At 34.5% G+C, this 24549-nt stretch overlaps 2 protein-coding genes across 2 annotated transcripts in view; both read right to left on the bottom strand.

Annotated features, from left to right (window-relative positions):
• LOC108685778 (protein Wnt-11b-1-like) overlaps positions 1-17365 on the bottom strand; it is an 18772-nt gene extending 1407 nt beyond the window's left edge. The window contains exons 1-4 of the mRNA XM_018190748.1: positions 17277-17365; positions 8172-8413; positions 6173-6525; positions 5525-5796 (exon numbers count right to left, since the gene is read on the bottom strand). Coding sequence (XP_018046237.1) covers positions 5525-5796; positions 6173-6525; positions 8172-8413; positions 17277-17365 — 956 coding nt within the window. The remainder of the gene's footprint in view (positions 1-5524; positions 5797-6172; positions 6526-8171; positions 8414-17276) is intronic.
• A 6601-nt stretch (positions 17366-23966) lies between these two features.
• LOC108684522 (arylsulfatase B-like) overlaps positions 23967-24549 on the bottom strand; it is a 5293-nt gene continuing 4710 nt past the window's right edge. The window contains exon 8 of the mRNA XM_018188886.1: positions 23967-24164. Coding sequence (XP_018044375.1) covers positions 23967-24164 — 198 coding nt within the window. The remainder of the gene's footprint in view (positions 24165-24549) is intronic.

Consider the following 24549-nt stretch of genomic DNA (forward strand, 5'->3'; position numbering starts at 1 on the left):
TCGTTTTATCTGATCGCGATTATACCGGATATTACAAACGGATTAAGTTTCATATTTGCCATAATTAGACAGCAATATCTTTCTTGTTTCTTTCAGGGAGGAAACTCGTGTAATTAGTGTACTCGTAAGAGTGTTATTCATCTTCACGGTCTGTAACGGTCGACTGTATTATCTCAATGGCCTCGTCGAAACTTCTCCTCCGGTTACTTCGTTAAAGCTCCTCGGACTCCATTATTAATCGATTTGCATGACGCCCGCCTCTGATGTCGTAAAGATATTAAAGATGCTCACTTTTGCGGGCGATCGAGACTACCGTATAGATTACGCGGTGTCTCGAGAAGCGTTACGTCGTGACACGAAACACTGGTCGAACACGGCGTGATAAACATTCGCCACGCCCACTTTATATAATTATACGCGGGCTTATAATTACTGGGTTGTAAGCTGTAAACCGGCGAGACGAGTCGGTGGCAGTCTAAAGAACCTGACGCCATATATCAGCGTTCGACGAATGAAATATCGGCGTGTCCGAAACAAACGTCGGATTAGAGCCTACGATAATCGTCTCTCACGAAATTATCGAATCCTGTTCGCGCGTCGTCAGGAAGAGAACAAGAAAAGCACGTTGCGCGTCGCTGATAAATCTCGTTGCGGAATTGATAGCTACGCGCGAAATCGCGTTCGTAGCGAAAGAAACTAATATCCGGGCTAGATAGGCCGAGGTATATTAATTGATCGAAGAAATAGAGAGTTGATTTGTTCATTAATGAACCAATCAATTACTCGTAAAACTAGGAAAAATCGTCCATATTCGTAGGACGAAGGATATGTTCTCGATTTTTAATATCTTAAAGCCATTTTGTGTTAGATAACTGAATCTATGATCAAATTTTAAATGAGATGAAATCACAATCAGACCAATATTTCCACAGAAAGAACAGTTTTGCTAAAGTATTAAAAATTTTTTTCAATTAGAAATATTTATGTTTATTTTAGAATATTTTAACCATTTTTTAGAAAATTCTAGATCTCCTTATCTAAAATTTAATAGAAAAACAAGAAATTTTTCACATCAATACTACGTATTTTATCATTCTTGTAATGTAAATTACAATCGGATTTAACGGCTAAATATAACATTAAATCTACAACAAAAGAATATGGGTCATTGTAGTCGGCACGCAAGGATATTGTTTTATTTATATCTTACATCCAATACGTAATTTGTGCGCGCATCCCGTTTCACGCCGTTTCTTGCAACGCGAAACGCGAACAATGAGACGCGATTTATAGATCGAGATAAAAGATTCATCGGAACTGCCATGTGCGTCCATCACTTCCTGCATCTTATGATCCTGATTATTATCTCCGGAATGCCATGGGTGATCTTAACTCACGCAGAAGCGTGGATAATTGGAGGACGATGGAGAGTCGTCTCCTTTCTACCGCCGAAAAATCCATGACGAATGCAATCACAGTGTTACAAATGCCGCCCTTCTTTCCGAAATGGATACGGTTCACGCCTTTCTTTGGTGCGCTCACGATAAATTAGTTAATATATTGTATATCCTGTATAGTGTGACCTAAATGAGCAGAATTCAATATACAATGATTTCATTTTGAAATAATTTATGTTCTAGAAATAACAAGTATTACACGGAAAGAACAATTTTTTTTACTAAAGTATCTAAAAATTTAGCTAAATACAGACTTGAGAATAATTATGTTGGACCATCAAAATAATTATGTATGTAATAATTATGTACGTTTAAGGTGGTTATTAGAATGTCAAAATTTTTCGCACACATTGTTCATCATGTTTGAGCATCTTACATAATTATTTTTGATAGTCCAATAAAATTATTTTCAGATCATAAACTAAAGTTAGATATGTACTTCACTTTTTAAAACTTAAAGTAAATCTTACTCTAAACAATGAAAGCTTATTAAAAATTGAAAATTGAGCCACTCTTTTTCAAGACTGACTGCCACTCAATTTTCAATCTTTACAGAGATTCCACTTCAAAGAATTTATAGAATAACAATTCGATATCGAATTTGATTTTGCGAAGAAATCTATTCCATATTCATAAAAAATCTCATGACACAATAACTCCTCGTAAAGCATTTTTGCCGAAAAGAGCTCTTCGAACGGTAGCGCTAACTCGCGAAATGGCACGTAGCAAAAATTAACGTTAACACTCTCAGACGGTAGTGGCGGAAAAAGAACAGCAATAAAACCGTGAATGGATTCTGCCGTAACGGTATTCGCGTGGCGAACAGTCTGTCGAACAAGGCATCGTAAAACACGCGTGTTCATTCGGTTTCGAGAACAGGTTCGAGACGACCGAGCATCGTCTGGATGGCGAGACGCATCCTATCTCTGAGAGTCCTGTCTTCTCCTCTCTCTTCTCGCCTCACACACGTAATTACTGGCACGCTCGCATAAATAAGCCTGGCTATCTGCTACGACGTGATTAACTGAGATCGAAAGAATCGGAAAGAAATTCGTCGCGTGTGGCTAGGCATTACGACCCCTAGAAATGAAAAGAGAGGAACAGGATAAGGAAATTTTATGAACACCCCGATACAGTCCGACGCCTCCAGCTGATACCATGGCCGGTATTTGTAGTCGATTCTTATATTTAAGACCATATCTTAAGTATAGGCTTAAAATATCATAAACCAATCACAGGACCATATTAACATTTTAAAACATTATTTAAGAAGGTGATTCTTGAAACAAGAATAAGAATTCTTGAAATAAGAATGGACCAACAAAAATGTATTATATTGTAATAAATATTTGTGTGAATAATACTAATTTATCATTTACTTACAGTAAATAAATATTTACTAAATAAAAATATGATAGTTAAATTAATGGTTCTTGTATCAAATAAATATATTTGATTATCTTTAATGAACTTACATTTAATATAATACATCTAATACTATTTGAACAAATATTTATTAAAATTTAGTACATTTTTTTCTCATTATTTATACGAATATTGGTTTATGAGAAAAATATCCACGTTTTACGGGACTGTAGCTTCTTTTTTTTATTGTTTTTCTTTTGAGTAGCGGTCAAATTAATCAGAATTAGAAAAGATTAATAAATTAAGAATTTATATTGATGTAATTATTATTATATAAAAATGTTTTTTAATCAAAGCAATTTTTTGACAAATAAATTTTAAATAATTTATATTTTACGTACAAACACGTGAAAAACACACAAGAAGCGTTAACATATAAAAAAAAACATGTTTGCATTGCTGAAGTAAAATTGGTTGTCGTAACTATTCGAACTAGTTTTTCGTAGATCGTTAGCGATTATAGAGGATTGCTATAACGTGCAAAAAGTGCAAGCTGTAAAATAATATATAGGAAAGATCTTCACGAATACTGCCTTGAAAATAACGATCAATGGAATATTTCGATTACGACTGAGATGAGTATAAGTGATCTTAAAGGGAAGTCGCAATCAGCGTTGACCTGAGTGTCTCATAAAAGCTGAGCTTATGACAGTGTTAATGGTTTTTCGCATTTTTATACCTGCCTATAACCAAACTAGGATAGTGCGTGCGATAAAGTTACACGAGCTCACTATTAACAGATGCATTTACACAAAATAAAATTACACGTTAATTCTATAAGAAAAATCATAGAAGAGGATACATCGATTCTTGAAATTTGCTTTTAGTGATTCATCCGAAATCAATTCGAAAAGAACGATTTTGCTGCAAAATCTAAAATTTTACTGAATACAGATTTGAAAGTAATTTTGCTGAACCATTCAAATAATTTTGTTTAAAACTCAAACTGATTGCTAGAATAGGTTGCTAAAATATTTTGCATATTACTCATTTTTTAGTTTTCAGTAATTTTTTACGATTTATCAAAATTATTTTTAGATCTGCATTCAGCAAAATTTTTTATATATAGCACAGATGATTCTAGTAATATTGCAGTAACATTGCAAATATTACTGCAAGCTTTTGTGCTATATGAGCTTAGATCTTTCAGCAAAATTAGTGAAAGAACAATTTTCGAAGACAAGATTTATTTGTTTCTACTGCTTCCAATAGATAAATCGTGAGAACATAAATAATTCGCGTATTACAAGAAAACGACTAACCTATCACGAGAATGTATGGACTACTGCATTCGGAAGAAGAAGAAAGTTCTTTAGCCCGCGGCTACCGAAAAAAAGTAGTCGACTGATCCTTACATCTTGTCTCTCCCTTATGTCCCTTCATATGAAGCCACCATTCTGCTTTTCTACCTGCCAAGTTCTGTCCTCATTTTTTTTCTTATTAAGAAGTGAGAGAGACCAAGAGAGGCATCTTCGTGCCATTAAATGATAGCTAAACTTCTACTCTCTCCTTTTTATTTATTCGTTAGCTTAAAAAAACTATTTGAGTCTAAATATTTGAAGGAAAAACGATTCCTGTTTTTTACAAGAAAGAACATTGCACATTTGTTGCCCATACATCCGGTTTTTTTAACGATGCAGTTAACGTGATAATCGACATCGTTCGCAGTGAAACTTGTCACGTTCTTTGCTCGTTGTTTCTTCGTTAATGAACGGCAGTCGCATGAAAAAAGATCTTTTCACGCAATAGATGTTGATAAATCCTTCTTCGTGCACTACCAGGCACATTAAAATGCAATTCGAGCCTCTTTACGCGATACTTATTCGCTCGACGTCGTGATCATATCAAAACTAAAATTTATATTATGTACTACATCGCACGAGCTCGTAAACTAAGAATTTTTAACGAGTAAACGTTAAACCGATTTACAAGCACCCGAGTTTCCTGAAAACATATTCGTTTTAAAGAAAATAACGTTCCCATTATTTTTTATATTTTTTATATTTTCTGTATGGAAAGAACGGTTTTGCTGTATTTAAAAATTTAGCTAGATACAGATCTAAAAATAACTTTGTTGGATTGTCAAAATAATTATGTAGGATGCTCAAGATTTTTAGAATGTCAAAATTTTTGCATTTCATGTTCGAGTTTTTTACAATATTATTTTAATCTAACAAAATTATTTTCAGATCTGTATTTATCTAAATTTTTTGATACTTCAGCAAAGTCATTCTTTTCGTGTACTTTAATAAAACTGAATATATTTAAAAAGAATTTGTATTTCCTGAATGTAAAATTTACGATTATACCTTATAATTATCTTTGAAATTGTATATTTCATACATTTTTTTTATTTAAACCACTATAGAAATATCTAAAAGCCGATATTTGTAGGCTATTCTTATTTTCAAATCTTCGTCTTAAATAATATCTTAAGATGCCACGATCTGCTCTGTGATTGGCTTATGACATTTAAAGACTGTCTTAAAACGATCTTAAGTATAAGAATCGATTATGAATACCAATCTAAGACTTCTGATATTCTGAACTCTTTATCTCTTATAATTATCTTTATAAAAGCGGAAGAGACATGATACTAAATATTAATTTTACGCATTGCATGGAAAATGAACGCATCTGACCTGCCTATCGTGCCGAGGCTGCCTCTCTTCATATCGGGTAAGCAGTAATCGGGACTCTTGGTAGTATAGAGCAGATTATCGTGATGATACAGAGGCGGCAATCTGCCGCCAGATCTCAGCCTGACTTCTGCCGCAGTGGCGTATCTGCGTAGCAAACGGCTTCCGGCGACGGATGGTCCCGATGCACCTAAACCGCGCCAGCAGGTACGCACGCTGCAGGAACCCGACACCCCGTGGCACTTGCACTCCAAAGTCAAGGACTGCTCGACTGCCTATCGAACGAAGCGTTAATCGCGATTATATCGCATTCTTTCCGAAAATCAAGAATACCAATAGAATTCTTGGCTGATTTCATTTGTCTATTTACAATTAGACAAAATCTCAATTTGAAATATGCCTCTCAGTTTATTGATAGAGAATGAAACATGATTTTATCAAGATAGATACTCAATAGATAGAATCCTTTATTGGTTTTAGTTTTTCATATAGGCATCTTGATTCAAAGTATTTTTCTGATCACATTTTTTTATATCAAAACTCTATAAAATTTCAAAAATAATGAAAAATAATTAAATAATTTAAATCTTACCACCTGTACGTCTAATGCTCTTCTTATTTATCAATACTTGTGATATCGCAAACACTCACCCTCCTACCCGCTCTATTGTTGTGCATATTGACCGCGTGCATAAACTTCGCGGTCCCTCCGGTACCAGGCGGCGTTGCACCCTGAAGAAACCGCTTAGCCATCCTTGAAGCGGATCTTACATCGTCCCCGCAACCGCCCCACTTGAAGGAGTTCCTTACGGACAGCGTGTCGAAAGAGACGGACATGGTAGTGAAAGATGAGGGCGAAATAAGCGCGGATGGCGAGGGTGGCTCTCTTCGCGGTGGAGTCGCGCAAGAACAAGCCGCCAAGCTCCCCAAAGCGCATCCTCGCGCGAGCCTCCAAACCGCAGCGGCGGCCGACATCGCATAGACGAAGGCTTGTTCTCGCGTTCCTACGATAAATGTGCTCATTGGAATGTGAAAACAGAAATGTATTCTCTAAAATCTTTGGATCTAATTCCAAAGAACGACAAAGAAATGATAATTGAGCTAGTGTTGAAAAAGATTCAATTTTTAAGAATGAGATTTTAAAATTAGATTCCACTCCAAATATTTTAAAGAGCGCGTATGAAAATTGTTTGCTAAAATATTTTAAAATTTAGCTAAATGTAGATCTAAAAATAATTAAAAATAAAATAAATAATTAAAATTATTTTGGTTTATCAAAATAATTATATACAAAACTTAAGCATGCATTCTTTTGTAAAAAAATTTTGACAATAAATTATTTTTAGATTTGTATCTGGTTAAATTTTAAATGTTTTTAGCAAAACCATTCTTTCGCATAATAATTAGTATTAGCATAATATATCTTCAAATTTATTCCAATTTAATTTAACAATTATGCTAACGGATTATGTTTAATGTATTATAACGATGTCAAATCAGATTTGACGTAACGTTCTTGAATTAAAGACCATGCAATTCTTTCTTCTTTCGTCAATCAAGATGATTGAGGAAAAGCTGATTATTGTATTCTCGAGAGCGGAAAATACAACGGCGAATAGTTACGTTCGTGATCGTATAATGTATCTCTCATTGGCGCTTCTCAGTTTTCTCATTAACGGAGGATATCTCGATCTCTCGAGCACACTTTTATTTACAATATAATCATCGTGAAACGCGAGCGATTAATCCAACGGAGGCCCGATCGCGAAGAGGAAGGATGAAGACCGTGGGGAGCTACGGTTTGTTAATGATCGCTAATTGAGACGCGCCCGCCAGGTCTTCCTATTTACGTCAGAATTCCTCAAAGGATATTCGATACGTTTTCCATCAGAAACCTTCATCTACTTCCCTCCGTTGTGCAAAAATCAACGATTATAAATCTGTTATGAGCGAAGTCGGTAGGCAACGTATTTTCTTATTTAAATACTTAATACTTAATTTTTAATCAGTGCTAATTCTAAAATTGCAAATCTTCAGATGAGAGAAATCTAATATCTTATTTTTTTCCTTGTTAACTTCCTTCGTACTTGTAATCTTTAATATCTTTCCAAACAAGGAATCAATTTTTGCGATTATCATACTTGAATCTCTTTCGTGGAATTTATACGGACATTTTATGTCATTTTCAATTTTATCGATAACGTTGATTGCCATAATGATCACCGGTGCTATTAAATTTATCTTTAATGCTCATAAAAAATAACATATAATTCCTTTAGAAAAATTTATTTACTGTAAATATTAAATTGGTTAATGTTTAATTACTTATTCTGAGTATTAAATGCACTAAAAAAGTATTTTTAATATAAGTAATTAAATAGTTAAAATAAGTAATTAATTATCAGCCAATTTAATACCTACAATAAATAAGTTACTTAAATTTCTCTAAGGATTTTAACTGACTTAAATAAGATAAACAATACAAAGTAAAAAAAAATGCACTATACAATACACTACACTTGTGAGGATATAATATTATTTAATCAAATTACAAATATTTTATCATTATAAGTTTATGATAATGAAATTTAATTACACATACACGATACAAAAAGCGTATAAAAGCTGGACAGATAACATGTTAACAGACCTGTAAGTAATTCAGGTGTGTAGTCAGGCGCGCGCTCGATGCTGCTACAGTTCCATCTGCGATGTCTGAAGGCCTGCTGGCATACCGTTGACGTATCTTTAGCGGCTTGTACCAAGGCAGGCATCACATCCGGCGCAGCTCTGCATGCCCTTGCTTGTTTCCTCTCCAACAGACCCGCGCTCTTCGCACTGGTGCACGCCTCTCTGGTCCACGTATGCGTGTCGCTTGTGCGACCGAGGCCGCTAAACACAATGTTCTCTGTCTAAATATGCAATTTTATCACCGAAAGAATCATGTTTATTGATTGCCAAAAGCTCTAGGAAAAGTATTATGGAAAAATCTAATTAAATTAAATCTAAACGCATCTGATGTATCATACCTATCTAATCTAACCAGAGATTAAAATTGGAATTGGAATTTAATCAATAAGAAGAAAGAAAATTTATATCAAGTTTAACTGATTTATAAAATTTAAATGCACTAAAAAAATATTTTTTAATATAAGTAATTAAATAGTTACAATAAGTAATTAATTATCAGCCAATTTAATACCTACAATAAATAAGTTACTTAAATTTCTCTAAGGATTTTAACTGACTTAAATAAGATAAACAATACAAAGTAAAAAAAATGCACTATACAATACACTACACTTGTCCATCCAATCTTAATTTTCTTTATGGACTTTATTAGAAAATTCGGGATTGTAAAGTTAAAACTATATATGATTAAAGATAAAGCCAAATTTATATCAAAAAAATATATTCCACATAGAGTATAAAATTTGCTTCTCATAATATATATGTCACACATAGTCGAAGATTGTAATTTGTATGTTTGTGAAAATTCGACGGCAAACGGTCTCATAAATAAGAATTTTTAGAACGAATGATCTCGTTTTCCCGCCCTTCAACACTCCAAAACATGCGATCGTGGAATTTGGGGTGGAACACTCGGTATGTACAATTCTGTCGGGCGATCAAACCGAAGAGCCGACAGCCGTGAGCGATCCACCTCTTTTGGTAGACAATCCCGGTGCGGAGCCGTAAATCAGGGGGTGAATTTCGAAAATTATAGGGCGCGAGGCTGAAAAGGGCTCGCGTTTAAGTGCCGCGGGTTGAATGCTAGAACTCTCGACTCGCAACGCGCGAGAGAGCGTACGTTGGGGATAATAATTACGGACACCTGAAAGTCGAAATGATCGTACACGCGGCCCCGCCGTGTCTAGACATAACAGCCCTGAGAATGGTCGGATCGCCAACCCCATGTCACGGAGCCTACCCTCGGAATTACCCTATCAAAAGCCCGCGGTTCTCTAATTCGTTATTACTATCGCAGCAAGCTCGTTCATTCCCTCCCGATGACATTTCGGGGCTCGCGTTACGACCCGACCCGGAGAATCTAATTTCCGCGTAAACGCTCGCGAGCGTACACTCGCGTTGCTTTACGACCCATTGTGAAATCGCGATGCCTTGAATAAGACCCGCAGCAATGCAGTGGTTGGATCTTCCGGGTTCTTATTGATAGGTCTATCTTTAGATCATACGTATCTTTAGACCACCTACTTAAGAAAATAATATTGAATTCACAAGTTCCCTTGAAATAAATAGATATTTTTGCGAGATGCTTTGACTGTGACTGCATCAAAGTAAAAATATATCTCAACAAAAAAAGAACAAGAAAAAAAGAAAAGAATATATTCTACAAGGATGGCAGTAAAAGATTACATCTCTTTATGAGGGTAACGCGAGCACATTCTTCGCACGCACGGCTCGTTAAAGCCGCATGTATGAAGGGTGTAAAACTTCGCAAGTTCTCGAGCTTTGCCTTCGCGAATCGTTATTTGTAAAAAGAAGAAACGAGAAGGGAAACGTTCTCCCGAGAGCAGTCTAAGAATTTCCACGATGCTTGTTCTTTACGAGCCATAAATATCCGATTCAAATTATCAGCTCATTAAGTCTCCACTTCGCGATAATTACTTTGGCGATCCGCCGATCAACTAACGAAGAACTCACGCATAATTCGCTGACAAAATAATAAATATTGCATGCCGTGTTTTGTATCGCAAGAGTCGATTATCGGCTTGATATCTTAATTGATCACTCGAATGCAAAATAGAAATTAAATCTCGGATTAATTCGACCACCAACGTGAATGATCTTAATTTTATTTTTTTCCGTCAATATTAAGTGCGTATAGTGAAAGGCAAATTATTCATTAGTCAGCGTCGAATTTATCTTTTCAAAATTAATAAATGTGTTTGCATTTCAAGAGTAGATTTTTGCTTTCACTATAAAAGTTAAGTAATAATTCTACCGAGATTCTAATAATAAATGACATACACTTGTCGAAAATTAGAAAGCGTAACCGGGCGTTCACGTTAGATCCCAATTATGATTTTTATCACGTTAGATCCCAATTATGATTTTATTTAAGATTTTTTTTAGATTCGCTTTAAGCGATATATGAGACGATATGATTAATCAGTTTCTGCAAAAGTTTTTAATTAAATAATTAAATAATTTACAAAAAAAATCATGTTAAAGTTGTTAAAATTTCAAAATATTATAAGTTTAAATAAAAGAACTAATTGTATAATGTACTTACAACATTTCCATTTTTCTCCGTAATAGTACTTCAAATTACGTACTTTAAACTACGCTAAATATTAATATGTGATAGAACACAGTACTTATAACCCATTCACAATAAAATGCACTTTTACAATTTTGACAGAATGTCTTGCCGTGGCACACATCATATTTTAAAATCGTAAGAAATTTTGAGAAGTACGTTAAGAAAATAAGTTAATGCTTTGTTCAATATTTAAGATAACTATCAACTTTTCAATTTCGATTATCGCACTCTTAAGCTATCTTTCCTATGGGCAATATCGAGGCTTAACAAGGTAGATGTTTATAAGTTGATAGTTTGGCACCCGGAAAGACAGTCGAAGTACAATATTTAATGGGCAATCAGTGCGTACAGCCATTTGCCAAGCAGGCAGACCAGATCTAGCAGAACGCATGACAGGCTACTTATGCCTGTACTTATACTATGCGGCTAGATGTGATTTTAAGCTGCGTTATACATTATTTAGCCCGCAGCTTTGTACGCGATGTAATTTATGAGCCGCTCTCTCAAGACAAATGCATGACTATTTGCTATCGCACGTTAGATAATTAATTGTCAGCGGCAGCGCGTAGAACGTCAGGCCAATCGCAATGCCTGGAGCGACATTGTGCAGTTTACTTTCAATTAATTTCTAAGATTGCACCAGGTATATACGTTAACTAACGTTGAGAATGTTAAAAGTCAACGAAGGATTTGATTGGCAAAGTATAGTTTTTATTGCAAAATTAATTGACTACTATAAAATTTAGCATTGCTAAATTAGCCGATTGGCTGATTAAATAAGATGATAACAACGTACGATAAACACTGAATAAGACATGAATAATTTACATAAGATAAATATCTTGCAGTAATGAAGTGAAACTCGATACAAAGAACTATCGAGATTTCATAGGAATGTAAAATGCGACGGCAGTGGAAACGAGCAAAGATTTACGACGTGCCTCAGTACGTGATATAATTGTTCATTGCAATGCAGCTAATAATTTACGAAATACAATGAAGATACGATATACAATAGAATATAAATAATGTAAGCATTGACACAACACTTTATAAACACAATTACTTATTAAAAATTTTTTCGCCAGAATACTCGTGCTCTTTCACAAAAATTTGATCGTGTTACATAGAGAAAAACACTTTTTTTTAGACCAAAATATATTGTTCATATACATTGTGAAATAATTCCTCTGTAAAGCACAAATCGCACTCTTGTAACATAAAGCAAGTAAGATATGAGACAATTTCCCATTCCAATCTTCCACACTCTTCAGACAGTCGCTACCGTCCAGGAAAATAATGACGTTTTTTATCAATTTACAATTTGATATCCACATCGTTAACTGTCTCATTTTACGTGTTTCTACGACGATTGTGATTCCAACAACAGTGAGAAGTTCACGGACGTTCATGACGGGACATTCTTATGAAAATGCATGGCGCGGTTTCTTCATCGAGAAAAAGGAAAGGTCGCGACGTGCGTTTTGAAACGGTCTATTGACCGGCTGCACTTTCGAAATTCGTTTTGACTGGTGGAATCGTAAAGCGTAGTTTTTACGAGACCGATAATAGGCGCGGGCGCCTACGAGTCTCTCCATTTGCAGGAGGTTGAAAGAGAAGCTGTTCAGGTGCTCATCCGGGATGATGAGAAAAGAAGTGAAATCGGCCGTCTTAAACCCACAAACATTCGAACACAACAGATCCGTATATATTTACGCATATTAATTATTATTAACGATTTAGAACTGTATTCTTCAAGAAAGCTCTTCAAGAAAGAGGATAAAAAGTATTAAAAAAATGCATAGAAAGGAAATGTAAAAAAATTTATAACTGGCCTAGATTATCATCGCTCTTAATCAGCGACATGGCACTTCTTAGAAGTAGAACATTTTTATAAAATATAATTATAGATATAATTATGTAAGATGTGATGCAAAAAGTTTTAACATTCTAGCAATCAGTTTTCATAATTATTTTAATGGTTTAAAAATTATTTTCAGTTCTGTATCTAACTAAATTTTTAGATACTTCAGCAAAATCGTTCTTTTCATGATCTCTCAAAATTGGACATATCTCTTTCGGTCCCAATGAATCAATCGTATTTCAATGCTTTTTATAATATTTTGCTTTTAATCAATTATACAAAATTATACTTCATTGATTGAATTCTGTTTCGTAATTAGCATCAATTTGTTTGTAATTTCTTTGACGTTGGTGTTTCAAATGACAAATTAACGAGACTCGCGACTTAGATCTCGTCGCGTGGGATGCGCGAGTTCCATCATCGCACCGATACAATCCACCTCGTTGCTCCAACTCGCGTCTTGCGTTAAGAATGCGTGATTTACGAGCGATGCATTGTAGAGATCGCTTCGTCAAGAATGATCTTATAAATAGCGACTCGCGTGTGATTCAGCGCGACCCTGCGGGCGCTTGTCGAGGGCTACGCGTAAATTATTATAAATCGATCCTCGTTCTCGATCCTGGCGAAGAAATCCTCGCTTGTGATCTCGCTGAAAGAGTTGCGGATCACTCTGCGAGAAAATGTTATTCGTGACGTCGTCTCGAAGCCATGATCTTCGAACTTTTAGATGATGATTAATGAACCCTTAAAACGCTCATGCAGAATAGATTGCTACTTTTTTTTAATCACGAAATCAGAGAATTGTATCAGGAATACTGCATGCTCCATAAAATATAAAAAAACTGCAATCCTTGTAAAAAATTTTACTCTTTGTTTTTATTTATACGGCTAAAGTATCTGAAAATTTAGCTAGATCTGAAAATAATTTTGTTAAAGCATCCAAAAGTTTACAGATGTGAAAATAATTTTGTTGGACTATTAAAATAATTATGTAGGGCTCAAGCTAATTACTAGAATATCAACATTTTTTACAGCATTATCTATTATACTTGAGCATTCTACATAATTATTTCGATTGTATAATAAAATTATTTTTTGTCTCCAACTAAATTTTTAGATATTTTAGCAAAATCATTCTCTCCGTGTCTATTTTTATCTATATCTCTGAGACTTGTCCAAGCTTCCTTAGTTTTCAACCTGAAAAACTATCAGTGCCACTATTTTCAAGATACCCATCGTTTCTCTTCGTTTAAAGCTCTACCATTTTCAGAGAAAACATCAAGTTCTGGCGGCACTCCTTAATACAGAAAGATCATCGTCCAACACTCGCTGGACGCTCCCTAAGCTAACGAGATCGATGGCCACTCAACTCACAAAAGAAAAACGGTGAGAATTTGGATCACCCTTCGAAATTATCCGTCAATGTCGGCTGCAATAATTATAAACAAGAAGGCCTCGCTTCTGGAGCGAGTTCTTAGAAAGCGTCGTTTATAAATCACGATTCCGTGGGCAACCCCTAATCTTCCACCCCTGGCATCCTCGTGCCACTCCTCGATCATCTTCCTTTCGTACTGCCCTTTCACCCCTTAGCACCGTATTCCCCCGTATTTTGGTTTTGCACGCAAAACCACCATCACTTCGCCATTCATCATCCAACGCCGCTCAACCTTCTTTCTGTTTCCGTTTTTCCCACTTCCCATCCCATTTCAAGGTGATCCTCATCTCCCTCCTTCTCGTCGATGTGATGAAACCCCTACGAATCGCATGACAATTTAACGCATATCCAGAGACCGTGGAATTCTTCGCAGGAAAGAGAGTTAACCAACAACCAATCATACTGCCTCGAATGTTAGTCTTCCGTGCGCAGCTCCAGATGAGAGGAACGATTCCTGAGATGATTGATAGAAATTGCGGAGTGATGAGAAACAACTTGCGGAACAGTCCTAAGTAAAATGAAGAAATGAAGAAAAGACAAATAATGATGTCTGTAGCAAGACAATCCATAATGAATTTACTTTCTTACACGTTATTTGTTTTATAATTATTATTTTATTGATCTTTGATGTATACACGAAAAAGAACGGTTTTGCTAGAATATTTAAAAAGTTGACTAAGTAGATCTGATAGGAGTATTAAAATATAATTACGTATAAGAATTGTTTTACATTCAAATTGATTGCTGAAAACTTTTTGCAGCATTATTCATCATGTTCGAGTTTCCTACATAATTTGATGGTCAAATTAAATTATTTTCAAGTCTAAAAAATTTTTACTAGTTCGATAAAGTTATTCTTTTTATGTGTGTGCAATCATTCCACGATCAACAATAATTAAATCTAAAGATTAGTCTATCGAAGTCGTCTTTGGTCTAAAGTGACATAGCAACAAATGAAAAAAGTATATTTAGATACTTTTTCTTGGAAAAAAGCTTGTTGATTTATTTTAAAACGTCATTTCTGCTTTAAGAAAGAAAAATCATAAAAAGTACTTCTGCTGCTGATAATTAAAAAAGCTGGCTGGTCTAAAAAATAAAAAGCGCTGCGATAAATTGGCCGCGAGGCGAGGTATCTAAAACCGGCACTGTAGTAATCATCTGCTTTTCATTTGCGAAACATATTGGCAAGGGATAACGAACGTGAAGCATCGTCGTCTATTTATGCAGCCCATAAAGCAACACCGACGATATCTTTATTCCTCGAGAGTACGAAATTTATGTCGACTGAGAATCGCCCCCTAAATCTCGCCTCCGATCTCCTTACGATTCAAGGAAAATAATGATCGAGATCGAGAATCGAGAGGCTACGTCTCTATCTCGCACGCACTTCGTGCGTTTCCCTCGACCACTAATCTATTTGTTTCTCATTAACGAACCAACATTAATCTTCGAACTCATTCGAAGCCACCACGAGCGAATGTGAGAGTGCAAATGGGACTCATCACAAGGGTTCGCAGGAGGACTTCTTGGATGTCTCTACTTTGACCAAACGATTAAAGATTGCCTGCAAACAGCTATGTATTTTTGGCTCGCTACTATAATTACGCAAATTCAACGTTTTACCTTCTCAGTTTAATTTTTTCTTATTCGGAAGGAATAATTTGGCTGAAGTATCTAAAAATTAGGTAAATACAAATTTAAAAATAATTTTATAAAAGTAAAATTATGTAGGAAACTCGAGAATGATGAGCAATACTGCAAAAAGTTTTGACATTCTAGCAACAATTTGAGTGTCTTAACTATTTTGATAATTTAACATTATTTTCAAATCTAGTAAATCCGATATATATGTCGCACCTATTAAAAACTTAATTTATTAAGTATTATTTACTATGTTTATAGTAAACGAATGTTTATAGTAAACTGTATCAGTAAAAACTTTGTCTCTATTACTATGACAAAAATAGAAATCTGAAATATTTATTTTTCATATTAAAAAATAAACTTTTTGAGACCCTTGCTTTTTGCTGTATATCGGAGTGAGATATATGGCTATTCATAGGGGGAGAGGAGATATGTACGGCTCACGAAAAATTTACAAATAATTCATAAGACGTATAATGACATAATAATTTATAAAGTTTTATTAAGGAATAAAAATGGTAAATATGTATATGAAGTAATAAATAATAATTACAACCTTCTTACATATATTACAAGTATTATGACATGATATATATTTCATATAATGCGTTCATTGCATTTAATGCACTGAATTCAATCTGCGCACTTTGTATGCTTTGGACATAAATCCCGCTCGCTAAAAATGCTGTATATCTCAAATAAATAGGATATACAAGACAACAAACTGAACAAAAAATACGAAAGCAAAACACTTGTCTTGTTATATAACATGCTTTACTATTCCACTACACGTATGTATCACGAAATAATCACTAAGTCTTTTATCACACGCCCTACAATAATCATTTTAAATAGATTATAATTTATGATGGCATTATTTATTAGAGTGATAAATCGATTCAATTCACAATAATTTCATTAATATTAACAATAAGAAGCTGAAACACAATACTAATATAACATAAAGATGTATAACAGAATAGTTGCGGAAAAATTACTCCCACTCCTTCTATTTTTTCTGACTTCTGCGACGTAAATCTCCCGCGCGGCGTATTTGCCGGAATTACCCTATATTTAGTTGAAGTTTTAGATACTTCAGCGAAATTGATATTTCCGTGCAAATTAAAGAAATTATAAACATTTTTATCTAATGTTTAAAATCTATTATTAGAAAAAATAAAATTATTAAGTGCAATCTTAAATATTTAAAATCTCAATCTTACTCTAACAGAAAGAGAAGATAAAGCGCGATAAATGAAAATGGCATGATCAAAAATCTGGACTTAAAGTGAACATCTGATGGCGCCAGTGCTCTTTTCGCAAAAAAAAATTAATTAAAGATTATTCTTACATAATAAGACAAGTTTCGATCGCGCTAATCCGATTGACATTTCAGAGTTCGTGAATGTTGAAACGCGTAGCATGATAAATCCTATCGCGGAGATTTATTGTAAGAAAGCATAACGGGAGAAGGCTTTAAAAGAACTGTCGAATAATATACGTAAAAATGAATTAGAATACTTACAGCCATTTTATACATCTGCCATCTTGGACCAGCAACAACACGAGCAGCAGTAGCCAGACTTTAGCACCGCTTCGCTTCTTTATCCACATCTTTCTTCGTTTCGCATTCTAAAAGTTTAACATTGTCTTTCTCCGTCCTGGGAATCGTAAAGACGATTTTCTTTCCGTTCTTTCAAACACCGCCGATCATCCCTCGATGCGGCGTAATTCGCTTCGCAAAGATTCGGGATCTCTTCATCGGGTCCATTGTTCTACGTAATCTCGCAAAGTCGTGATATTTTTCTGTCCGTGTAAAAGAAGCGATGTTTTTGAAAACTATCTTTAATGCATTTTGAAAAAATTCTCTTTTTATTTGTGTCCTTTATATATATTCACTCCGAAGTCTTTGATTCTACATCGATGTCGCTACATATTTAATATTCGCATTTTACCGACTCGATCAATTTTTCAAAAATAATTGGATGACGAATTTGAATCAGTTTTGGATCACTTAATTAAGACGAACAATGTTTCAAGAAACAGCGAAAAGTCTTCTTATAGATATTAGATACGAAACTTCTTCTTTGTACGATGATTCACAAAAGAGCGAATGAGAAGAAGAAAGACTACTCGTTGAACACGCGTTTAGAGACACAAGAGACACCACTCTTGTTAAAATTGACGGAAAACAGTACGTCTCAGGATCCTTCAGGATCTGCTGCGATTTCGGCAAACTTTCACCGTGCACCGTACGTCCGGCTCGGCGGGGAGTCTGCGTGCTTACAGGTGTCCGTCGGAGCAGTCCCGCAGGATTTGCCGGTCGGTGGTGGTGGTGGAGGTCCTCCTACTACTTCACTTCCTCCTACTTCGCCTCCTACTTGAGCCTCCTCTTTTCTCGATGTATGAGGAGCCCAATGATCGACACCGGGGATGCCGCCAAATAAGAAGAAGGCGATCATTGCCATTAACCCTCTCACTTCTATAAGAGCATATACTTTTTTTATTCACACACTGAACAAAAATTTACTAAATCTTAAAATATTTCTTTGATAGTATTAAATATATATTTATTTACAGTAAAATTTTACTACAGTAAAATTCAGTCAATCTTTTATCTTCATTGATTGATGAATCCCATCTTCGAAGGAAGATGTATAAATTTCAAAGAAAATAAAATATTCCATTAGAAAAATCTTATGTAATTCTCTCAATGTAAATCGGGAAGATTTTTATTGTCTGCCAACGCGAATTATATTTATACCTCAGTCACTAATTAATTCTGTCAACGGATTATGCTTTCCTAGCTCTCGGTTCTACCGAAAATTATACATCTCGAGAATATATAACGAATAATATCTTAAAAAAGAAAGATGAACGGAGGCTGGAGACCACCTCCGCGGAATTGACTTTAACGAGCAGGCGGTATCTTTGTGATCATTTATTTTACTATGAGGCGGAGCCAAAACAATTTATCCCTGCCTTTACCATTTAAAGGCTGGTGAGCATTGGTGCTTTCTCGCTTCGATTTGTTGATCGGATTCGAATGAGTATCGACGCGTTCATACAGAAAAAAATTCGTCGTATTAAATCTGTCTAGGCTCTCTTTGATTAGATTCAATTATAGCTATTATAACATTTATGTGATCTTACTCAATAGTACATTTTTAGAATTAAATCTTTCTTTAAAAGTAAATCTTATTTAAAAAGAGTACAATTTTTATATAAAAAATAAATCAATTTTTATTTTAATATAGTCATATCACAAGTAAGTCTACATTAAATAAATGCATAGAATTGCTTTCTATTAATAATTTTGACGAGGTTTCGATTTTATAATTTATTATAGTATTTATGGATAAATTAATATAATTTGTCTACATATAATAATACAATTTTATGCAATTAAAATATAATACTTATGATATCTACGCGTGCATTATAATAACAATTTCATATAATTATTTCATTAATTAATTATAATTATATATTTCATTAAGCTTAATCTTTCTCTCGCACGCACATTTTCTATTCCCATTATGTACACACATTAATGTCGATCAACGGCAAATCAACAACACAATTAGCGCAAATAAATTTCATCGAGATATATTGTATGCCTCAATTGGAAGAAGCTATGAGCTCCCTGCCCCTCGCTAATTACCATGCCAATTTTGTCCACGGTGCCGATCGTTCGTCTTCCTTCCTGTTCTCCTTGGTCGATGCCTCGCTCGGCCCTTCCGTTGCCCCGCTGCCGTCGATAAATAATCCTCCGTCAGACGTTCATTACGTCGTTAAGTTTCGGCCCCGGACTTATATCCACCCTCCGTCCCGCACGCGGAACCCAACGAGCGGGTTCGCCCGCAGCGGTAACCCTGGAAATACCGCGTGCCGTGTAAAAAGGCATACCATCGCACCAATCGCACCAATCAATAGAGAATATCGGCATTAGTGAAGAGCAACGAGCGACTTCCTTAAAAACTTGATTTTTAATAGACAGAAATAACAGAAATTTTAACTTCTAATTTGAAATTAAGGAAGTGAATGAGGCTGCACATGTAACTAATCACAAGATAAATTTCAGGAAAAAATTCTAAGATAAGAAACAATTAAATTTTTTTTATCAATTACAATTAGAAGGATTTTATCAAAAAATTTAAAAATTTAGCTAAATATAAATTTGAAAATAAATTTATTAGACAAAATAATGTAGGACGCGTTTATACTGATTGCTAAAATGTCAAAATTTTTTGCAACATTGATTATAATGTTTGAATATTTTAAGTAATTGTTTTGAGGCTGAATTTTTAGATACTTTACAAAACTGTTCTTTCTATATGAATATCAAATTTATGATATACTATATCTTTTATTTAGAAATTAAAGATGCAAAAACGAGAATTATAAATATAATTAAAAATGCTGCATATATAGCGTTGTTTTATTTTCACGCAATTATTACCACTTATATCCGATAAGATATCGCGATATGTCTGCATTGCATTAACTGTAAAATCAGATAGCAGATGCCAACGTTCCTCAGTTGCTCGTAGTAAAGATAACTGGAAAGATCGAATGACAGGCATTAGCTGTTACTTTCGCGAGACTCGGAAATGTGCAGCGCGCAAATGCATCGTGCAATTACCGCAGCAAAAGTATTCCGAGAAGTAACGTGTTTCTCGCCGTGGGCGATCCATGTGGGTGCACGCGCAATAACTTCACGAAACAAAAGTAGAAGTATCTCTGTTTCTACCACCCGGTTTACAGAATGAATGGCACATTAACTTATATATTTGCGATTTGCGCAATGCGTTTACACCTCATTAATTTAAGAACCGTAGACGAGTGAGCGCATTGCGAACGCCGGAGAATTTCTCGCGCAACTCTATTATATGCGTATAAAGTTTGTCCATAAAGTTTGTCTCGTTATTTATCATTAATAACGTATTCGTCTAATTAGCCTCTCGCGATCTCGAATAAATTCTTTTCATTTTTCTTGATTCCGTCCCAATTATTATTTCATCTATCGCGGATGAAACTGTTCCGCTTATCGAAAAGGATATTTCTACATTTCTTGTGGGATTAACAAGAGATATATATATATATATTTCTTTTTCTTTATATACTTTATATACTTTATATATTTCTTTCTTTATATTTCTATTTTGTTTCTTCTGACTTTCACAATTTTTCTATAACTTTTAATCTTTACGAAAAGCAAAAAAAAATGAAATCGGCTGATCAGGCTGAATAATAAACTAATAAGGATGAAGAATCATCGATGAGGCGTCGATATAAAAAATAAATGAGTTAAAGGCGACTTTATTAGCGGGGAAAGTTAGACGGACGAAAGAGAGCATCTCCTTCGTCTCAGATTATTTCCCGGCATTATTCGCCGAAGAAGACATCGGCTATAAAAAAGGGACAAGCAGGCGACAGCTGCTTCGCTATTAAAAGCGACTTAAACTCCAAACCCTTCCTGTGATCGTAGAACGCGAAGGTACCCCTTCGCGGCCCCTCCCCCATCCTCATCCAGTCACTTACTCTCTATTTCTCATCCGCTCCCTTTCGCTTCTTCTTATTCCTCTTGCTCTTCTCTACGTCGTCGTGCCATCCCTCTTCTCGTGATTACGCGCGGGCAAAGCGTAAAGCCACGCGTACGCGTCTACGCGTCTGCGACTTCTTGCTTGCAAATAAGCGAATTGCTAAATGAGCCGTAAAGCTGAACCTCGGGGAAGAAAGAGACGAGGGCAGAATGTGCACGGGCCCCCGCTTGGTCCTAGATTAGAATTTAGAGCCGGCATCCTCTCTGTTTCTCCGCGGTCCGAGAGCACCGCGGGCACGTGGAGAACGGCAGTAAAACACGTTCAAGAAGAATGGCCGTTCGAAATATTAAAGAGCGAGATGAAAAATGGACCGTGAGTGAAGGGACGCGCGCGAAGCAACTATGAAATTATTGCTCCTCTCCGTTGTGTCTCGCAATAACTTTTACAACTCTGTGGTATTAATTAAAAGTCGCGTTTCTTGCTTCCTATATACTTTATTATTATAAATCATTTGGTTTAAGCAAAGATGAAAGATGCATATAGAGGAGATAGATAAAATAATGTGAACACTTAAGAAATATAACTATCCACTTATTTTCTTAATAAGAAATTGATCTACCATTTAATGCAAAAATTCTGTTCTTGTTGAAATATTCAAACATCTTTAAATAGTGCAATAACAGCTACAGTGCAGTATTATATCATTCTTTTCGCAGAACTTTTTGTCTTATACTTAAATCAGATATTAGCCAAAAAAAATGTTGAAGTTTTAAAGAATGACAGAGGACAATTTTAAAAATAAGATGGAAAAAAAATTTTCTTCTCCAATATTATTTATATAAGCAATATCATTGATATGAGCGAAATTATATGAAAGACGTTAAAGAATAGTCCAACATTCCATTCGTAATTTATTAAAGCACATGAGTGACTCTTTCAATAAGGATAGAATGTGTATTAAAAGTAAAATGATGAGCCAACTTTTTATTAATAAAAACAAGTAGTAAAATAAATAGTGTATTTTCCAGATGTTTATATTATTTCATTTAATTCATCCCTTAAAATTCATTCCTTTATATCGATCATAAGGCGCGAGAGTCATCGTAGAATCAAACAATTAGTATTCGTAAAATTTTTGTTTTTTTATATTAAACAATTAATCTGCAAATAAAATGCGTGAGCGCGATCGTTCCATAAGTAACTAATAAATGCTTAAAAATGTAAGACGGATGAGCTCATGGCACTTTGTGGGTTCACCCTCACCGACAAAATCGGACGTCGCGAAAGTTCAGAACTGTCTATTTGCATGGACACGATTAATTAATACGATACCGGTAATTAAATAGACATCAACCTTCTCCGTGCACTGTAGCATCTAATCTGCATAATCTCTATACAATAACGTCAGTGAAAAGAAGAGTTTTGTCCCTCCAACGATAAACTTTTTGCCTCCCTCAACGGTCAACACCCGCTACCCCGCTAATAAAGATATACAGGGTGACCCAAACGAGTGAACGGAACGGAACATTAATGAACATTATGACACGATACGCTTCTTACTAGAATCTAGAACAAAAATTAAATAGATTGATATCAAGTCGTACTAATTTATTTCAATAAATCACTTAAGTTTCAGGATGATATAAATATGTAATAAAAGAAAACTTTATTCACAACTAACAAATTGTATTTTAGCGGAATCTTTACGCCATCAAGATTAATCAAAGTATTATGTACAAGTAGATAATGAAATATTTCAATAAATTATGAACGCGAACGTGGCATGACAAACTGGTCATGCCAGAAGTCCCGAATACGATCTCAGTAGAAAAATATAGTACCAGTAACCAAAGTAGAAAAATACAGTAACCAAAATATTTACGCTTTACGCTTGTGTCTCCTCTCGGAAAAGACCGACAATCTCCCGAGAGTATTCTTGCCCACAGAAACATCTCTCGAAAAATCCGCCATTCGGAACCGGAATTAAAACTGGTTCCATAGCAATTGAATAATCAACATACGCATCACAAGCATTGAGAGAGATGTAACATAGGCCAGAGATCTAACGTAAGAAGAAGAAGGAGAAGAAATAAATTATGAATTCTTTGGATTAAATATTATAATTTTATAATTTAATATTTTATAAAATTATAATTTTTAATCCAAGAAATTCATAATTTATTTAATTAATTTAATTAATTTAATTAATTAAAAGCAATAATATTGTGATCTTGAATAATTTTAATAATCAGATTGTCGATTATTTATATTATAAAATTTAATTACAATAAATACTTAAATTTATCTCGCTATACAATATTCAAATGTAAAAATCCTTAAGTCACTTCCAAAATGATATGCAGTTTTATTCTATTTAATTTATAATAGTCTGGAAGTGACTTAAGGGTTTTTACATTTGAATATTATATAGCAAGATAAATTTAAATATTGTAATTAAACTTTATATAATGTTTTTGTCTTCAAAAATGTTATCCGAAGAAGCTATTTACTTAAATTGCGATTAAAAATATAATAAATATATTTCTTAGTACCAAATTGATCTTAAAATTCATTTATTATGACAACGATTAACGAATGCATCAATGTTTTAAAACTAATATCAATCGAGTTCAGCAGAAACGCTCTCAGATAAGATCGAAATAAAATCGTTATATTTCCGCGTATTCAGCTCCATTTATCGTAAAATATACTTTGTTGCTCGGTACATAGTCGTCCGGCAACCACGGTATCCAAGTGTAATTGTTAGAGTTGGACGGATAGCCAGCAGGATCGGCATCTAAAATAATCGCTTCCTCGTAGCCCTGCCTTTTATAGCATTCGATGAGCACGTTCAAACTCTTCACAATCTGCAAATGTAATGATGTCTTTTTAACTGGCAGCATTTCTTATTTCCATCTTCCATCTTCTCTGTGCCAGATGGAATTGCCGATTTTTACGTAATTTAATTGTGTAAAAGTCATTTTCTTTCCTAGCGGTCGCAAAGAATCGCAAATATTGAGGCATCTTACACCATTATAATTCAATATTATAGTTTTGGACATGAGCATAAAACACCCGCAAAAGTTGATAAGCGTTGATAAGTGTAGCTAACTTATTTCATACTTATATAATTTTTTCTATTCCTATTTACAATTGTTCAAGACATGACAATAATAATATCGTGAACATGCAATAATATCTTAAACGTTCTGCGGTACGTATTGTAATGCGATATTTTATATATATATATAT

Source organism: Atta colombica, unplaced genomic scaffold, assembly GCF_001594045.1.
Source record: "Atta colombica isolate Treedump-2 unplaced genomic scaffold, Acol1.0 scaffold100, whole genome shotgun sequence".
NCBI lineage: Eukaryota > Metazoa > Arthropoda > Insecta > Hymenoptera > Formicidae > Atta > Atta colombica.